This window comes from Protopterus annectens, chromosome 8.part0 (assembly GCF_019279795.1).
Source record: "Protopterus annectens isolate FY-2018-M chromosome 8.part0, PAN1.0, whole genome shotgun sequence".
Taxonomy (NCBI): Eukaryota; Metazoa; Chordata; order Ceratodontiformes; family Protopteridae; genus Protopterus; species Protopterus annectens.
In genome coordinates, this window is record NC_056741.1 from 236,900,624 (window position 1) to 236,917,249 (window position 16,626).

At 37.2% G+C, this 16,626-nt stretch overlaps 2 protein-coding genes across 2 annotated transcripts in view; both read right to left on the minus strand.

Moving 5' to 3' along the window:
* Positions 1-16,626, minus strand: part of LOC122808722 (ephrin type-B receptor 5-like) — a 1,437,003-nt gene that overhangs the window by 787,471 nt on the left and 632,906 nt on the right. Inside the window, exon 2 of the mRNA XM_044079715.1 lies at positions 10,913-10,977. Within this exon, the coding sequence (XP_043935650.1) occupies positions 10,913-10,977 (65 nt within the window). The remainder of the gene's footprint in view (positions 1-10,912; positions 10,978-16,626) is intronic.
* On the minus strand, positions 5,809-6,267 carry LOC122808723 (hemoglobin subunit alpha-like). The gene has a single exon (XM_044079716.1). The coding sequence runs from the start codon at positions 6,265-6,267 to the stop codon at positions 5,809-5,811; it is 459 nt and encodes a 152-aa protein (XP_043935651.1).

Genomic DNA, 16,626 nt, shown 5'->3' on the forward strand with positions numbered 1-16,626 from the left:
ATGCTACTTTTGTCTTCTTTTCTTGAACCACTATATCCAGTTTTCTAGCATCTATCTTTTGAACTGTTGGTAATGGGTGATTCCATGTGATATAAACTTCATCATTTTCTATGATGCTTTGTGGCTCATGTTTCCAGTGTTTTTCAGCCACTTCAATACCATAATGTTTACACAATCCCCAGTGCAACAATCTTGCCACATTATTATGCCTTTCAATATACAATCCTTCTGCCATTAGTATGTTGCAACCTGCAACAAGGTGTGCAACTGTTTCCAATTCGGTTTTACAAATCCTACATTTGTCTGTTTCTCCCACATGCTCAATGGACTTTGTAAACCAACATGTACGTAGCCCACTATCTTGGGCTGCCAATATTAACCTTTCATCTCTTGGGTTGAATTCGCCACTCCTTAACCATTCCTGCATTTGTTCCTGACCAACATGAGGTTCTTCCAGAAGTTTTCTATACTTGCAACTATGTATATGCTTTTTTCACATTTCTTGCCTTTTCATCTGGTCCTTCACCTTATATTCTTTCATTTGTTTTTTGGCACATTCCGTTGCTGCCTGATTTTTATTCACTGCTGGTTTGATTTCCATTCCTGCTTGATGCTGATATGCATCTGCCAAATTAAGCAGAGAAGTCATCTTAGATTTGCTCTCCTCATGTTTCAAAACTTTCACTACGTTTGGGTCTTGTGAGGTCAGCAGATATGTGTGGAGTCCCACGATTGTAGATCTATACATATAATCAATTTCAAGGAGGCCCATCCCTCCTTCAGAACGGGGAATATATAATCATGGTATGCACTGATTTTTATAAATCATTTGGTGAGCATGAAGCATCCTTCTTGTTTTCCTGTCTGATCTATCCAACACATTTTGGGACCAGTCAATCACTCCAAAACTGTAAGTTTGGACTGGAAGTGCAAATTGGTTTATAGCTTGAATTTTCTTCCTAGATGTCAGTGCTGTTTTCAGGATTAATTTAAGTCTTCCGAAATATTCTTTACTAAGTTTTATTTGCATCTATTCATGTTTTATTGTTGATCCTTCATCATTTCCCAAGTATTTAGCAACTCCCTCTTGATCAAGTTCTTTTCTATCACATTCTTGTCCCAAACTGATGTTTTCCTGACGTTGCAGTTTTCCTGCTTTAAAGGTTGCTTTTGCACATTTATCAAGACCAAATGACATTCTTATATCATCTGAAAAAGTTTTGACAGCTTGCAGTTGTGCTTTCATTTCCTCATCTGATGAGCTATACAGTTTTAAATCATTGACAAAGAGAAGATGAGAAGTCTTTACACTTTGTTGTTTTCTAGGAGCCAAATTATAGCCATAGCCTAAGCTGTTAAGTAAACAGCTTAATGGGTTAAGGACAAGGCAGAATAGCAGCGGTGACAGAGAGTCACCCTGAAATATCCCCCTTTGAATTTTTATCCCTGGGATAATAATTTGTCCTTTATCATGGCTTAATTGCAAAGTGGTCTGCCACTGTTTCATGGTCACTGTAATGTAGTTGATCAGTGTAGGGTGTATCTTATACATTTTTAAGCACTCTTTTATTCATGAATGTGGGGTACTGTGAAATGCTTTCTTGTAGTCAGTCCATGCCATACTTAGATTCTTCCCCTTTTTACAGTTCTCCACTATGACTTTATTTAACAACAAATGATCCTTTGTTCCATATGACTTTCTTCTATTGCCCTTTTGTTCTACTGCCATAATTGAGTTTTCTTCTAAATGACTATAAACTCTGTCAGCATCAATTCATGTGTATAGTTTATACGTCGTCGAAAGGCAAGTTATCGGTCTATAATTTTTAGGATAGCTTGCAGGTTCACTCTTAAGCAGGAGCATTGTTTTTCCTGTTGTTAACCAGGTTGGTGTCTGTTTGGGGTGTGCATATAAAGAATTCTTACTCATGGCTAAATCTTCATGCAAAGATATTAATACTTTCAGCCAAAAATTAGGTACTGCATCTGGACCTGGGGTTTTCCAATTAAAGGCTTTTCTTAACTTTGTTTCAATCTCTCTGGCTGTTACTTCATCCCATTTCATATCCTGTACGTTTGAACCTCTTATTCTTTCTTTAACTTCTTCTGTCCATTTAGCATATTTGTTATGTTCCACATGATCTTCATAGATACTTCTCCAAAATGTATCTATTTCTTCTTTTTTTGGCGGTCTTTCAATTCCTTTTACCCTTTTTCCCAAGTCTCTATAAAACTTTTTTGGATCATCAATAAACTGCTTATTTTGTACTTTTCCTTTATATTTATTTTCGTATCTTCTAAGTCTTTCCATCTGTGCTGAAATTTTTAGTTTGTTATTTGCAATAGTGCATTATAGATCCTGGTCTGTTCTAATACTGCACATCTTTTATCACATCTATCTTTCTTAGTATTTTTGTTGATCTATTCCCTCTTCTATAATCTTCTAACAGTGACACTTCTTGTCTTAACTGCTTTATAGTTTTCTCTATTCGATATTTCCATGATGGTATTTGATTTCTCCCCTTCCTTTCCCTCACTACCCTGTGTTCTTGTGGTAGAACTTTATCCATTATTAATTTAGCTGCACAGTAATATATCCTGTTTACTTCTGCTATATCATATGGGTCTCTATGAACAGTCCTAATTACTGTGTTTATTTGCTTTATTAAACTTCTGACTTTTTGGGTTTTATTAACCTTCTGCAGTCTATTTCTTTCATTGTTCTTGATATATCTGTTTATGTCTATTAAATCAAGCAACTCTTCTCTTAGCTCATTTTCTTCCAAACTAAGGGCACATCCCTTGTTTTCCAATTCCTGTGGGCATTCTATAGAAAATTCTATAGCATATTCCTATGGCACATTCTCTTCAACTTCATCCCGTGCCATGCATTGCTCTATCATATGGGAACTTACTGGCCTATTATTCCTCAACATTGACTGCATCAGAGTTTCCACAGTTTCCTGTTCCTTCCCTTGGTGTCTAGCTTCAAGTGAATGTTTTAACTGGTTTCCTGTGGAAGGCTCCAAATTATCTTTATATGGCACCTGACCAATTGCTTCCTGTTCCACTGATTTCCCTGTTAATTTGGATATCCATTGCTCTATCCTGTTGTGGTGCTTTCTGAGTTAGATATTCTACACTGAATCCTTCACTTTGCAGGTACTCCATGACCTCAGTTTCTATTTCTTTAACTTTTCCATTACTTATCTCCTTTTCTACTTTTCTTCTTTGTCTTCTTATTTTTTCTTTTGTAAAGCTATCCATGTCTGGATTCCTTTGCCTGTATTTCCCTTCAAATATCTTTGGTGCTGCTCTTTTGTATTGATTAGTTTTGTTTTCTCCTTTGCATAAATATTACACTATATTAAAATCTCTTTATCTTTCCCATGCCCATATGTCTTCCTCAGATGTTTCCTGATCTTCCTGTTTCTCCCTACTTTGGGGACTCACTCCATCCTACTGTGATGTAACCTGTGCTAGGCCTTCTACACCAAATCCTTCACTTTGCAGGCACTCCATAACTTCAGCTTCTATTTTTTTTAACATCTGCTTTACTAATCTTCTTTTCTATGTTCCATCTTTGTGATGTTATTTCCTTATTGTGAAATTTTCCATATCTGGATGCTTTTGCCTGTATTTCTCTTCGAATATCTTTGGGACTACCTTCTTCACATTGATTAATTTGGCTTTCTCCTTTGCATAAATACTGCACCATATCAAATCTCTCTCTTTTTCTTTCCCATGTCCATATTTCTTTTTTATACTATTCAAATATCTCTTGGTTTGTTGTTTATATTTTTGCACTTACTCAGATGCTTCTTTTTCCAAACAGGTCAAGGTTTCTTGATCTATATACTGTTTTTCACAAATCTGTTGTATTAATGAACACAAATTTTCATCTGAAGCTTCTGAAAGTTCTTCTTGCGGAAGTATTTTTCTTTCCTCTAATTTCTCTCTTAATCTTATTGTATATATTGTGTCTGGAAATTCTCGGCTTTTTGCATAATAGTAACAATACATAATTTCTTTCTTATCCTCAATAGTCCACTTTATCTTCTTTATGGCTATTCTATGTTTTTTGTGGACTGCTATTTCTTGCTACAACGGGGGGGGGGGGGGCTATCCTCTTCCTGGGCCTGGTCTTGGTCTGGCCCCATTGTAGGAATGTTTCCATATTTTGAGGATTCTACACTGTCATCTTTTCCAGTCCTGGCACCAGTGCACCTACCAGTGTTGGGCACTTTTTTATCCTGGGTCTTGTACACCCAGCAGTCTTTTTTAGTTTTTAACCTACTTCTGTCCATGATATAGGCTATATAAATACAGTCTGTATATCAGTGTCGCCTTGGTGAGATTTTGTAAAAACAGGGTTCACCTCGTGAAGGTACTCACCAATACTTGAGGATGAATTCAATTTCAGCATTACGACTTTCCTTTGCTTGTTGACTTTTCATCTCTCCATTCGGACCCCTGACCCCCGGTGTAACTGACTTACTTTGGTGTAAGGCCTATCTATAAACAAGCTTACACCAGGGGACAGATTCCAAAAGACCTGCCCTCATTTTAAGTTCATAGGGTCATAGGTTCATAGATTAGTACTAAGCTAACTGCCCTTGTGAGCCATTTTAAACCTAGCCAATTTTCCCTTGTGAGGCTCAAACCCTGCACCTTGTGTTTGTAAGGCAAACACCTTAACCATTAGGCCACCCTCCCAACCCCCCTTTTTTTCTAGCTCTCTTCCAGTCAGGACATAGCTTCAGTAATGCTCATCTTCCTGGGGTTCATACCTAGACTGAAAGGGTTCCACTCATATGGTCTTTCTTATAGGCTTCCATTAATAGCAGCTTCACATCATGTAGTGGTTACCTTCACACATATACAACATGGGTGGACAGCTCTCTCACAAAGATGTTTTCCCAAAAAACAAAACTTCCTTCCAGGAGCACAGGGACACCCTCAAATTTTCCCCTATCTATTTTGTGTAATGGCCTTGTACTGCCCATAATTCAGTGCCCAAGGCAACTACCAGAAGCTAGGTTTCTGGTCAGAGTGCGAGCCATTACTTCTCATTTGCAATTTTGAGAAGCAAAAGACCTAGCCTCACAAGGACCCCCCAAATGCTTCTTCAGCCCTATCGATAGGCAGAGGGGTGATCGAAGGAGCCAGCTTTTTACCAGCCATTTCTATCAGCTCAACCATTGTTGATATTACAATAAGTCCTAAGCAGAGACAAGAGCAGTTAAGCCATAGAAAGGTGTGAATTGCCTCTGGCAATCCCAAGAGACCATGACCCTTGTTAGGTTTGTAGAGCCATATTAGTCACCCCAAACACAGAGAAGGCTTTTTGATCATTAAATATGAACATAACCAGGCAACATCTCAGATTAATGTTCTATCTTGCACTAAAATTTTCCAACCATCTTCTTGCAATTAATGCTTAAAGGTGCTAAAATCCAATATTTATGCAGGTCGTCCAAAACATGACTGGGAACTTCTTCCACAAATCACAACTGTCTTACTGAACCATTTTTTTCTTCAGTCTAGAGCAACTGAAATCCAATACCCCTAAGAAACATTACCACATGAACACATACACCAGTTTAAGCTACATCTCTGCATAGACCCTAAATCAAGTACTTGATAAGCAGACTTGTCACATCTCTTCTGCACCCCAAAGGGAGGTTTTAACACTGCTCAATCTTTGTGTACACAAGCCAGATGGGTGGGACTTAAGACAATTAATCCTCAATTCAGACCAGATTTCAGTTTTTGAAATGTTTTATTTAAACTGGACTACACAGTGCATCAATATGCAGTTTTTATTTCTTCATATATTAGATCTGTCACTTTCTTAAAGGCCACTTTGACATCTGCACCTTGCTTCTCTCTGATAAGCTCCAACAGATTTTCAAATATTATCCCAAAGTCCTTCACATCTACTTTAAGCTCTGTAGCATGCTTCTTGGCTAATGGAGCAATAGTTTCTTTTAAAGCATCCACATTGTTTAAGTGTGGCACCATATCATTCAAGGCTGAGAAAACTTTCTTCCCATGAACTCGAACCTCAGCCAGGGCTGCAATCTCCTCAGCAGATGCAGTCTCAGCAACAGACTGCAGCTGTGTGAAATTTTTAAAGTAGCTCATAGTATGATGGTGTTCTTTGAACATTCTACTTAACACAACAGCACCATTATCCTCAACATCTGCACAAATCTTTTCCCAAACAGCACCAGTAGTCGGTGTATCCTCAGCTGAAAGAACCATTATACCAAACACTTTAAAAAATAACTTAAAAAATTATCTTTATATCAAAAGCTGCTGTGGTCACTTAAACTGAGAGCATATCTTTTAGAATCAGGCCCACTGCTTTTGGTATTGCTTTTCTATTCACTTTTCAACAATTTATTTAGATTTTTTCCAAGCTGAGCCTGAAAAAGCTCCATGTGGCTCAGCATTTTGCCCTGGTTAACAAATGGTTATTAAAACACATAAATAAATAAATTTTTAAAAAGTGCTTGCCTAATAGAATAGGGACTAGAAGCAGCACAATGTAAATTTTCAGATGTGTCCATAGGTGTATTTGCCATGTATGCATGATTGTGTGGTGCGTGTGTCTGCATCCTGCAATAGACCGATTATCCAAACGTTTAACCAAACCATATCTAGTGAGTCTTTCTGGTCTTGATAAATAATGCTCCATGTTCTAGTCACTAGCATTTACCTTTGTTGTTAAACGTCTTGTAATGGCTATTACAGGAGCTTATAATTTGTTATTGTGTATTTAAATAAGAAATAGAGCCATATTTAGTGTTCATCAAATTTCTCACATCTACACACTGTAGTAAATGTTAAAATGTTAAAAACTAAAACCTTCCATATCTCTAAAAATGACTTGAATAAACAGGAGACTACAAAATTCAGAAAAAAATGTGTGCTGCATAATGTTTACATAAAAGATGCTTCCATACTTAAACAAATAAATCATGATGTATGGTGCCATTTGTCTCATCCACTATAGATATAAAAGTAAATAATAAAACAATGGTAACAGGCAGATCTTACAGATGAAGAGCTTTAAATAAGATGTTAGGGCAGGCAAGCATTCCAGTTACATGAATGCAGTAAAATGCCTTTGTAATATGGCACAAATGGAGAAATGCTCGTGATTTATGCTGTACTCTGTTTACCTTCTGTGAACATTGTTCATGAAAATTTAAGCAAATGTATGAAGTATTACTTCATGGTTTTTGGTACATGTCTTTAAACTTTGTTTTCTGTTTGAAAGTTTTAGTCGTATCATTTTGCAGATGGACATTAGCCACTTTGTATATCATTGGCGCTCTCATTAAAAGAAACAAATGCATAAGCTACACTTTCTTGTTACTTCTCCCACCCAATTTAAGGTTATTAGGATACCCACCACACATACAAATGCTGCTTTCAGTATATGTAAGCTTGTAGCACACTTCCTGTATTGGTACCATCACTTGCCCCATGCATCTCCTTGGGGTAACTCTTTGCTGTAAACAGGCATCAGTACTTCTTGACTTAAGATTTTTTCTTACTGGGTGTCCTCCCCTGACCCAGGTCATTGCCACAGTAGAGTGAAAAGAGCTGAAACCTCATTTCTTCACATTGCTTGGATGGCTTCATTTTGTAAACCCTATTATCATAAATTTGGTATTAATGTGTTTTCTTTTTCAATCTGTCATTTACTAACAATTTTTCCCATGGTACATAATGTAAATATCTAGCCAATGCAATTATTTTCTTGTTAATTGTTAACTGGAGAAGCACTTAAGAGTTCTTTTGTACATACAATGTATCTCTTTTAAACTAATAGCTAAGATACCAATACTATTATTTCATGTTATTTAGTTTATAAATGGAGTAGAGCACTGATCCATATCTATATTTTCAAACTCTGCCTGTTCATTAAAGCTACTTGCTCAGTGTCACACAGCAGGAAAACTTAGGCCGAAGAATAAAATGATGAACTACAGGAAGCAGATAGTTAACAGTTCAGCAACAACTTTAATTCTCTGTGCTAACTACAAGTTCATATTATTTATAATCCAAAAATGCTTATCTATTATAGCATGGAATAATTCCCACAACCTTGATTTTGTGTATTCTATTTCATATTTTTAAGCACAAAATAAAAATTTTATAATACACCTTAAAGAGGCTACCAATGTATCAGACATGCCATACAACAAGATTCCCAATGGGCAGCAGATCCCTTCACAATGAATTAACACATCCAAGACATTTCATACACTCAATAAATTCAAAACACATGCTCTTTCCTAGCACTCTCTTAAAGGTGTACATAACAATGCTAAATACTTAAATCCTTGCTTAACTTTAACAAACTCTCTGTTCAGAGAAACTACTGATTACAGTCCGACCTGTTTCATGACTGCCTTCCTTACCAATCCCCCATGTGCCTTCACCACCCTACCTCTCCCTACTTAGCTTGCAGCAATACCTCCTTTTGTCAGCAAACTCTTTTCTACACTTAAGCTTGCCCTCTGAAAACAGCCTTCCATTCATTATGTATCTCTTCACAGCCTTTAACCACTCCCCCTCAGTCTGCACCCTTCTTATTCTGCACTTCCCAGAAGCACTAGTCTAGCATCACTCACCACTACGCCCAGCATCCTTGTCTGGCACAAGAAAATGTCCCACAACCATCGACCTCACAAAATTAGTTCATCCAATCACGGTAAAACAATAACCAGTACAAATCCACACTTGCTCAGCATCCTCTTCCAGAATGACTAGATTTCTGAACAAATTTATGTTATATGGATGTGTCTGCCTTCTCATCACTAAACACTCGCCTGACACTCTACATTACATGTACATTATATTGCACATGATGATTTATCATCTCAGCACTATATTTTGCTTTGCCTTCCTGCTTCTTTTATCTGACCTCTCATATTCAGATATTTGGGTCTATATTAGAACACCGAACATTCAAAATTTCGAGTGTTCTAATATCGAACCCTATGAATCAAAAATTTAAAACACTGAACATTCAGAACAGCGAATTTTTTCCTAGGGAAAAAAAAATTGCTGTTCCAAAACACATACATACAACATAAGCACACCAAACAAACAGCAATCCACACACATACACCTAAACTCTTACACCTAACCGTACACTAAACTGTACATACACCACTAACTATCCACTTACCTTAACCCAAACCCTAACCCTAAGGTCCGCACTATTGCAGAGTCACCTCACCCGCACCCTAACCCTAACTCACCTACCCCGCCCTAACCCTCAAGTCCACACAATCGCACACTTACCTGACTCGCGTCCTAACTCTAACTCATCTAATCTGCCCTAAACCTCATGTCCACACAATCGCACACTTACCTGACTCATGTCCTAACTCTAACTCACCTAATCTGCCCTAAACCTCACGTCCACACAATCGCACACTTACCTGAACCTGACCCGTAACTTTCCACCATAGCACTGAAAATACCAAAGCAACAAAAACGGACAACCGAATTCTTTCCCTAGGAAAAAAAATTGGTTTTCTGTTTCTTCGAAACGGGTCGATAGTAGAACACTCTAAATTTTGAACGCTCAGTGTTCTAATACAGACCCTCATATTCCTGTGTTTTGTCTGCTCTTCCAAGTTATCTCAAGATCCTTTTGCATTTTCATTTAATGTTTCTCATTTGCTTCCTCCTTGCTTCTGATATTTATCATAAATACTCTTTGGCATACTTGTTCAGCCATTTTGATTTCTACCACCTTTCCACTATATAGATATATATATATATATATATATATGTATGTGTCTAGTTAAGTCTGTCCGTTTCTTTCAACACCATGCCTCTCAGTTGGAACTGAAATCTCCATTCATTCACCTCATATAAGTATTTGAACTTTGAACACTTAAAATATTGCTTTTCAGCTCTTTTATACTGAAGAAAATGTAAACAGACTGCATAAGGTGGTCTGAATGTTTCTTCTATTTGTATGTACTTCATGTGTGATATTCTCTAGGCCTGTCAATTGTTATTTAACCTATTCTACGTACAGATATTCTTTAACTATTGATTTTCTTATTATGTTTTATGGTGGTTTTAATTTTTTACTCTTATTTTTTATTTTTGATTTGATTTTTATTGCAAAAATATGTAATACTTCTGGAGCTTCTCACCCCTGGGGTCTCCACTGAAAATGGGCCTCTGGCTCAGTTGGACTAACCTGGTTAACAAATGTCAATAAATAAATAAAAATAATAAGGCTTTTACAGTTAGAATAATTCAATAAAAAATAGCAACAACTCTGCTTTCATAGGTGTCTAAAACCTGAACTGAAAAATACACTATTCTGTATTGTTTAAACCTTCACTACATATGCAATAAAATTCATGGAAAGTTTTCAAATGTTACATTTCCTTAAATATTAGCATCATTAATATATACACTAAGGTTTTAAGAATATCTAAGCACATAGAGTCTAAGGCTAAAATGGACTAGATTTAGGTAATCATAGATTCTGCAGTGTATAGTACCACCATTACTACACATTTTACATCAGAAAATACTTTGTAATCTATTATTTACTCTTCAAGCTTGGATGAGGTAAGACTACCACCAAGCATCCAAAATTCATTGCATTCCCTTTTTGAAAAACCCATGTATATGTGTTTTCCCTTCTCAGTCTAGCTGCTGAATTAAATAGAAGAATTGTATTCTTTGACTCAAGCTGCTCCATTAGGTACACTACCAAATAGGGTGAGGTAAGCAAAGTAAGACTCTCAGGAAAGCAGATCCTTGTGATGCGGTATTGGCTAGCTGTAGATTTTTAACATAACAGTAAGAAGGAATGCACAGTCCTAATGAAAATGTAATTATAAACAAAAGAACTCACCCCTGATGAGGGGTATGAGGTCCAGCCAATCTCAGATGTTGCTGTAGTTGTATCAAGGAGGATTTCTGTCAAGAAAGAAAAAGACAGATTGAATGCAAAATGATATTTCAGAGAATTACATAAATTTCAAGACTGAAATGCCAAAACTGTTAACAAAAGCAGTTCTTGCAAATGCTTAAATATAAAGGATGTGATTTCTGTAATTAACAGTGCAGGTCTTGTAAGAATTAAACTAAATCTGCATTATTCTAAAGTCTGCTGTTAACTTCAGACATTTTTATATATTTCATAAACAACGATAACTACTTTTCAAAAATCTGAACTGCTTTTTCACAAATTTCAGGGCAGGCACCAGGTATATCATGCTTATTTAGTGCTAAAGTGCTTCAACAGGATTTACATTTTTCCTAGCACTCTGACACAGATTTCACCATGCCACAACAATACATTTCTTGGTTGCATTTCAGATGTGTTAGCTACTGGGAACAGCTCTGCAATGAAATACAGAATTATTGTACAATGACTGCCATATTCCATTTTTGGGTGCAGTCTCCTGAAGAGGTACTAAGAAAAGCTCAAACTGTGTGGACATGTCCGCAACATCATATCAGGCTTACTCATTCTATGACTTAAAATGTGCCATTTACTTTAGTTTTACAGACAGAGAAGTACAACAAAAATAAGTCGCATGACCGCTGTCAGCAGAACAGAACTGTGAGCGAGATAATCAATCTCAGCTGGGTGGGTTCAGTTAACTGTACTGACGCTGAATTCACCAAATGTACGAAAGCTAGAAATACATCTGTGAGGTCAGGAAACCTTGGGAATGATGATTATTCTTCCCTGATGTTTTCTGACCTTAGAACTAGAACCTTTACATTTGAACTAGAATCTTTACCTTTTGGCATGTGCTTGTGGGGAAGGGGCTGCACCCCCCCCCCCCAAATACATGGAGGGTGTGATGAGGTTTATCTCTGTGTCTGAACAAGTACATTTTGTCATTTTAACTGTATGACATTACATATGTTCATTTAATTTGAAAGGGCACAATGAATGGGATTTTCTGACCAGATTAACACCACAGAGATCAGTATCATGAGCTTTGCTACTGCAGCAGAGTTTCAGTTAATATTCAGGTGGGGTTTTCTAATAGATGATATGCTTTGCATATTTTATCTGTTATGTTGCAGGTAATGCATCAACAGAAGACTTTTGTTACAAAATTTAACATATCAAAAATGATCAATAAACATCCCAATTTCCTAGACATCTTGTGTTGTTACTAAATTGAGATAACAGTTAACAGTACAAATAAGCAGAATGGATGATGCTCCTAAAACTAAAAATACTTGCAAAGCAAAGACTGTGCCATGTATGATATATTGTTTTATATATATATATATATATATATATATATATATATCTATGGGTCTACTTTAAAACACTGACACTCAAAACACCGACCTCGAGAACACCGAGACCGGAAGATCGACAACTGAGATGACCGACAGTTTAAAAGCCCGACACTGAGAACACTGACATGTCAAGGTAAGTGTGCGATAGTGACAGACTTTAGGGTTAGGGGCGGGTTAAATGAGTTAGGGTTAAGGTGCGGGTAAGTTAAGTGTGCAATAGTGGCAGACTTTAGGGATAGGGGCGGGTTAAGTGAGTTAGGGTTAGGGCGCGGGTTAGGTGAGTGTGTGATAGTGACGGACCTTAGGGTTAGGGTTTGGGTTAAGGTTAGTGCATAGATAGTTGTGTATGTAAGGTTTAGTGTAGGTTTTTAAGTTTTTTGTTGTGCTTGTGTTGTGTGTGTGTTTTTCAGAAAAGGTATTTGTTTTGTTTTGTTGATTGTTGGTACTGTGGTTTGTCGGGCATGTGAAGTTTCGTGCTTTTAAACTGTCGGTCATCTCAGTTGTCGATCTTCCAGTCTCGGTGTTCTCGTCTTCGGTGTTTTGCCTGTCGGTGTTTTAAAGTAGACCCATATATATATATATATATATATATATATATATATATATATATATATATATATATATCGAGAGAGAGAGAGAGAGATGAGACAGCCAGCTCGTTTTTGAAGCATGAATGACTGACGCTCATTTTTGTGATAACTAGTGTGCAACCGTCTGACTTTTTCATGGAAAGATAAACTGCTGGGATTTCTCCTTTTCCTGGGTGGTGTGATCTCACAGTTTCTCATTTTTTAAGATGAGGTCGGGGTGCCGCTTCAACGGTGACAATCATCTAGATCCAAGGTTGATAGCCCTGCCTAGGTTGTTCTTCTCTTACACACACACACACACACACACACACACACACACACACACACACACACACACACACGCACACACACATGCACACACCTCTGGGCCAAATTAGAGCGTCCAATCCACCTACTTTATGTCTTTGGAATGTGGGATGAAGCCAGAGCACCTGGAGAAAACACAACTGAACACAGGGAGGTCATTTAGACTCTACAGAGAAGGCACCTCAACTAAGAACTGACCTGGAGAACCTCTTATTGTGAGGCAGCAATGTGATTCATTGTTCCACTATGCATCCATATATAATGTGTGTGTGTCTGTGTGTGTGTGTATATATAAATATATATATATATATATATATATATATATATATATATATATATATATATATATATATATGTACGCATGTGTGTGCATATATGCATTATAAGTGGGAATCATATTTTCACAGATAACTACTACACAATTGCAGTGTCCTAATATTTAGGAGTCTGCAGTAAGGGGGCCTCTCACAGTTAAGGAGATATACATCACACATTACCTTTGAATCACCCACAGCCTGCACATGGCTGCTACCCATGTTAATCAACTATGTGAAGTTTGTCGATATATCTTAACATATATATCGCTAGATAGAAAGATATAGCCATATCTCTCAACCTCTTAAAACAAGAAATCTGGAAAAAAACATAAATAAAAGTGGGACAAAGGCCCCAAAATAAGGACAATTTTTAAGTATTAAGTATTGCTCTTACAAACTTAGAAAGTCAAGAGAATAACAGGTTTGGCATTAGCATGAATTTCTTGAAGGGTGGGAAGTATGAAACTCAAATTTCTGTCATAATTTTCTAACTTCACTCTTTAATGATTTGCCACTAATTTTCCAGAAACCCACAATTTTATGAAAAATGGGCTGAAAATTTGAGGCAAAAATCCAAGTTGGGAGGTATGGATATAGCTATAGAAAGATACATAAATATTTTTGAGTACAGCACAGTCAAAACATTATATAAAATGACACCTTTTATGTCAGCTTATTGCACAGTTTTGGCTTTAGTCCCTTGTAACCCCCACTGATCTCACACAAACAGCTCCTGCCAATGCTCTTTTTATTCCCATTTGGTTTCTGAGGTATTTCCCCTAAGAGTTTTGGAAACATTTTGTAAAAGGGCCTTAGACCGACATATAATGGATGGTGCTGAATGAAGGTTCTTTTAGTTCCATCACAACACTTCGGACTGCCACAGTGTCCTGCATTTGTAGAATTATTTCCCTTTAATTCTGCATTTTCTGATGCACTTATCTTCTTTAAATGTATTTTTACCATTCACTACACCTTTCTCTTTTTTAGATGTCTTTCTCTCATCCATAACCTCCTGTACTTCAGTTGCTCTACTTTCTCTCCTCTGTGGGGGAGTGGGATGTGTGTGTGTGGGCTTCCATGACCGCATGCTTAATATGATGTTTGACATTGTGAGTTGTGTTGCTAGTTCCTCATATGCTGAAGTGCCACTAGTCTCCAGCAGGGGGCAGTCACATAGTTGTATGTCCCACAGCACTCCTCCTGAGGAAGCAGAACATGCCATTAGCTGTTCACCAATCTAACCAAACACCAAAAAAACAATAGAAAGAAGCACCAAAAAAAAATGGTTGGATACCCAGCAAACCACTTTATTCCACAAAAAACAGCAGTCAAGTGCTTTCGTCTAGCGAAAAGTCTTCTTCAGAACTACCATATTAACTAAAAACACCATTTAATTTATTTAAGCAGATCATTATGAGAAAAGGTCAACCTCAGTTTCACCATTAATTGCTTTACAATTACAATTTCATTTTCATTTTTTATTGGTCAATAATGTCATATGACTTTTTGAATGTGTGTATTTCAATGGTGTTTTTGGTTACTATGGCAGTTCTGAAAAAGTCTTTTGGCTAGATGAAAGCACTTGACTGCTGTTTTTTGTGAAATAAAGTGATTTGCTGGGTATCCAACCTTTTTTTTGGTGCTTCTTTCTATTGTTTTTTGCATATCATTAGATACTTTCCTTCACCTGGCTGGTCTTGGGGAAACTAAGACTGATAACTAAATGAACATTTACATGTTGTATAGATGGAATCCTGTCCTGTACCACTTGACTGGCTTAATTTGCAGAGTACTCTAAGCTAGTCAGGAAAGATAATTCCACAGTTCATGCATTCAAATGAAAGTCAAAGGGATTTTTGAAAACCAGTTGCATGAATTCCAGTTTCTGCATGTTTGGTATTGAGATCAGTTCTCGTCTCTGAGCTGCTATCACTCTGAAGCCAATGTATCTATTCTTTTCAGCTGGAACAACCTTGGAGATGATTATAATTAAGTTGATGAAGGGGGGGGGTTCCTCTGTACAGGGATGTTTGGGGTGGGCAAATTTGGTGCAGTCCATTGAGCAAATGCACTACAACACAGTGTAGTGATGAAACACACTGAAAATACAATAGTGGTTAAAAGAAGGACCCTGAATTATATAGCATTAGAAGGAGTAATAGGAAGGAACAGTAAAGTGTGTCATGTAATAGACAAGCAGGCTGCTCACCAGAACCTTTTCAGGCATGACCCTTGTCAAGAGAAGCAATGGACAACATAAATAAAAAATGCAACATGCAACATAAATAAAAAAATAGTTAATATGTGCAATACAGAAGGAAATGAGCAAACAGTTGATAAGTTGCTATTTGCAACACAGAGGTACAGTCATTATTTAGAATAGGGCAGTGCATGTGAGTTCCAATGTGCCAAGGTAATGAAAGGAGAGCCATTCAAATAATTAATTTTGCTGGCAGCATGTCTTTACTACTATCCATTATCTTGAAAGTGAAAGCAAACAGCTTTACTCTTACCCCCACTAGATGAAGCAACATCCTTGACCTGACTATTATTAACTTGGGCAACCGTTGCTCAACACCAATAGTCAATTCCTCCCTAGTTAGATCCAACCACAAACTAATTACCGTGGAAATCCACATTTCACCTACACCACCAGCATAGGTGACCACCATGACTTTGGGGTCCTAAAAACAGAGGTGGCTAACTTCATGGCACCCATGCAAATGGAAAAAATGTGCATGATTGCGGAATCATACTGTACGAACACATACATAAATGCATTGAACTAGCCATACCCAACAGAACCAAGATGCTCTCCTCCAAAAATAAGGAAGCCAATCTGGTGGTCCCCTGCCATTAACAAACTCTACAACAGAAGGAAGAAACTGTTGCAGAAAAAGGTGAAGTCCCAAGACTGGAAAACTCCCTTATTAGCCTCAACAAAAAAATGAGATCCTTCATCAAAACCTCTAAAGCTAGCTATGAAGGCAGAATTGGGGCAGACACTAAAAACAACCACAAAGTCTTCTACAGTTATATTAAGAATCTCCACGGCAATACCCAGATTTACTCTAAGTTACTGC

What these genes read in the sequence shown, in the direction of transcription:
- LOC122808723 (XM_044079716.1), bottom strand. Translation starts at nt 6,267, where the DNA reads ATGGTTCTTTCAGCTGAGGATACACCGACTACTGGTGCTGTTTGGGAA.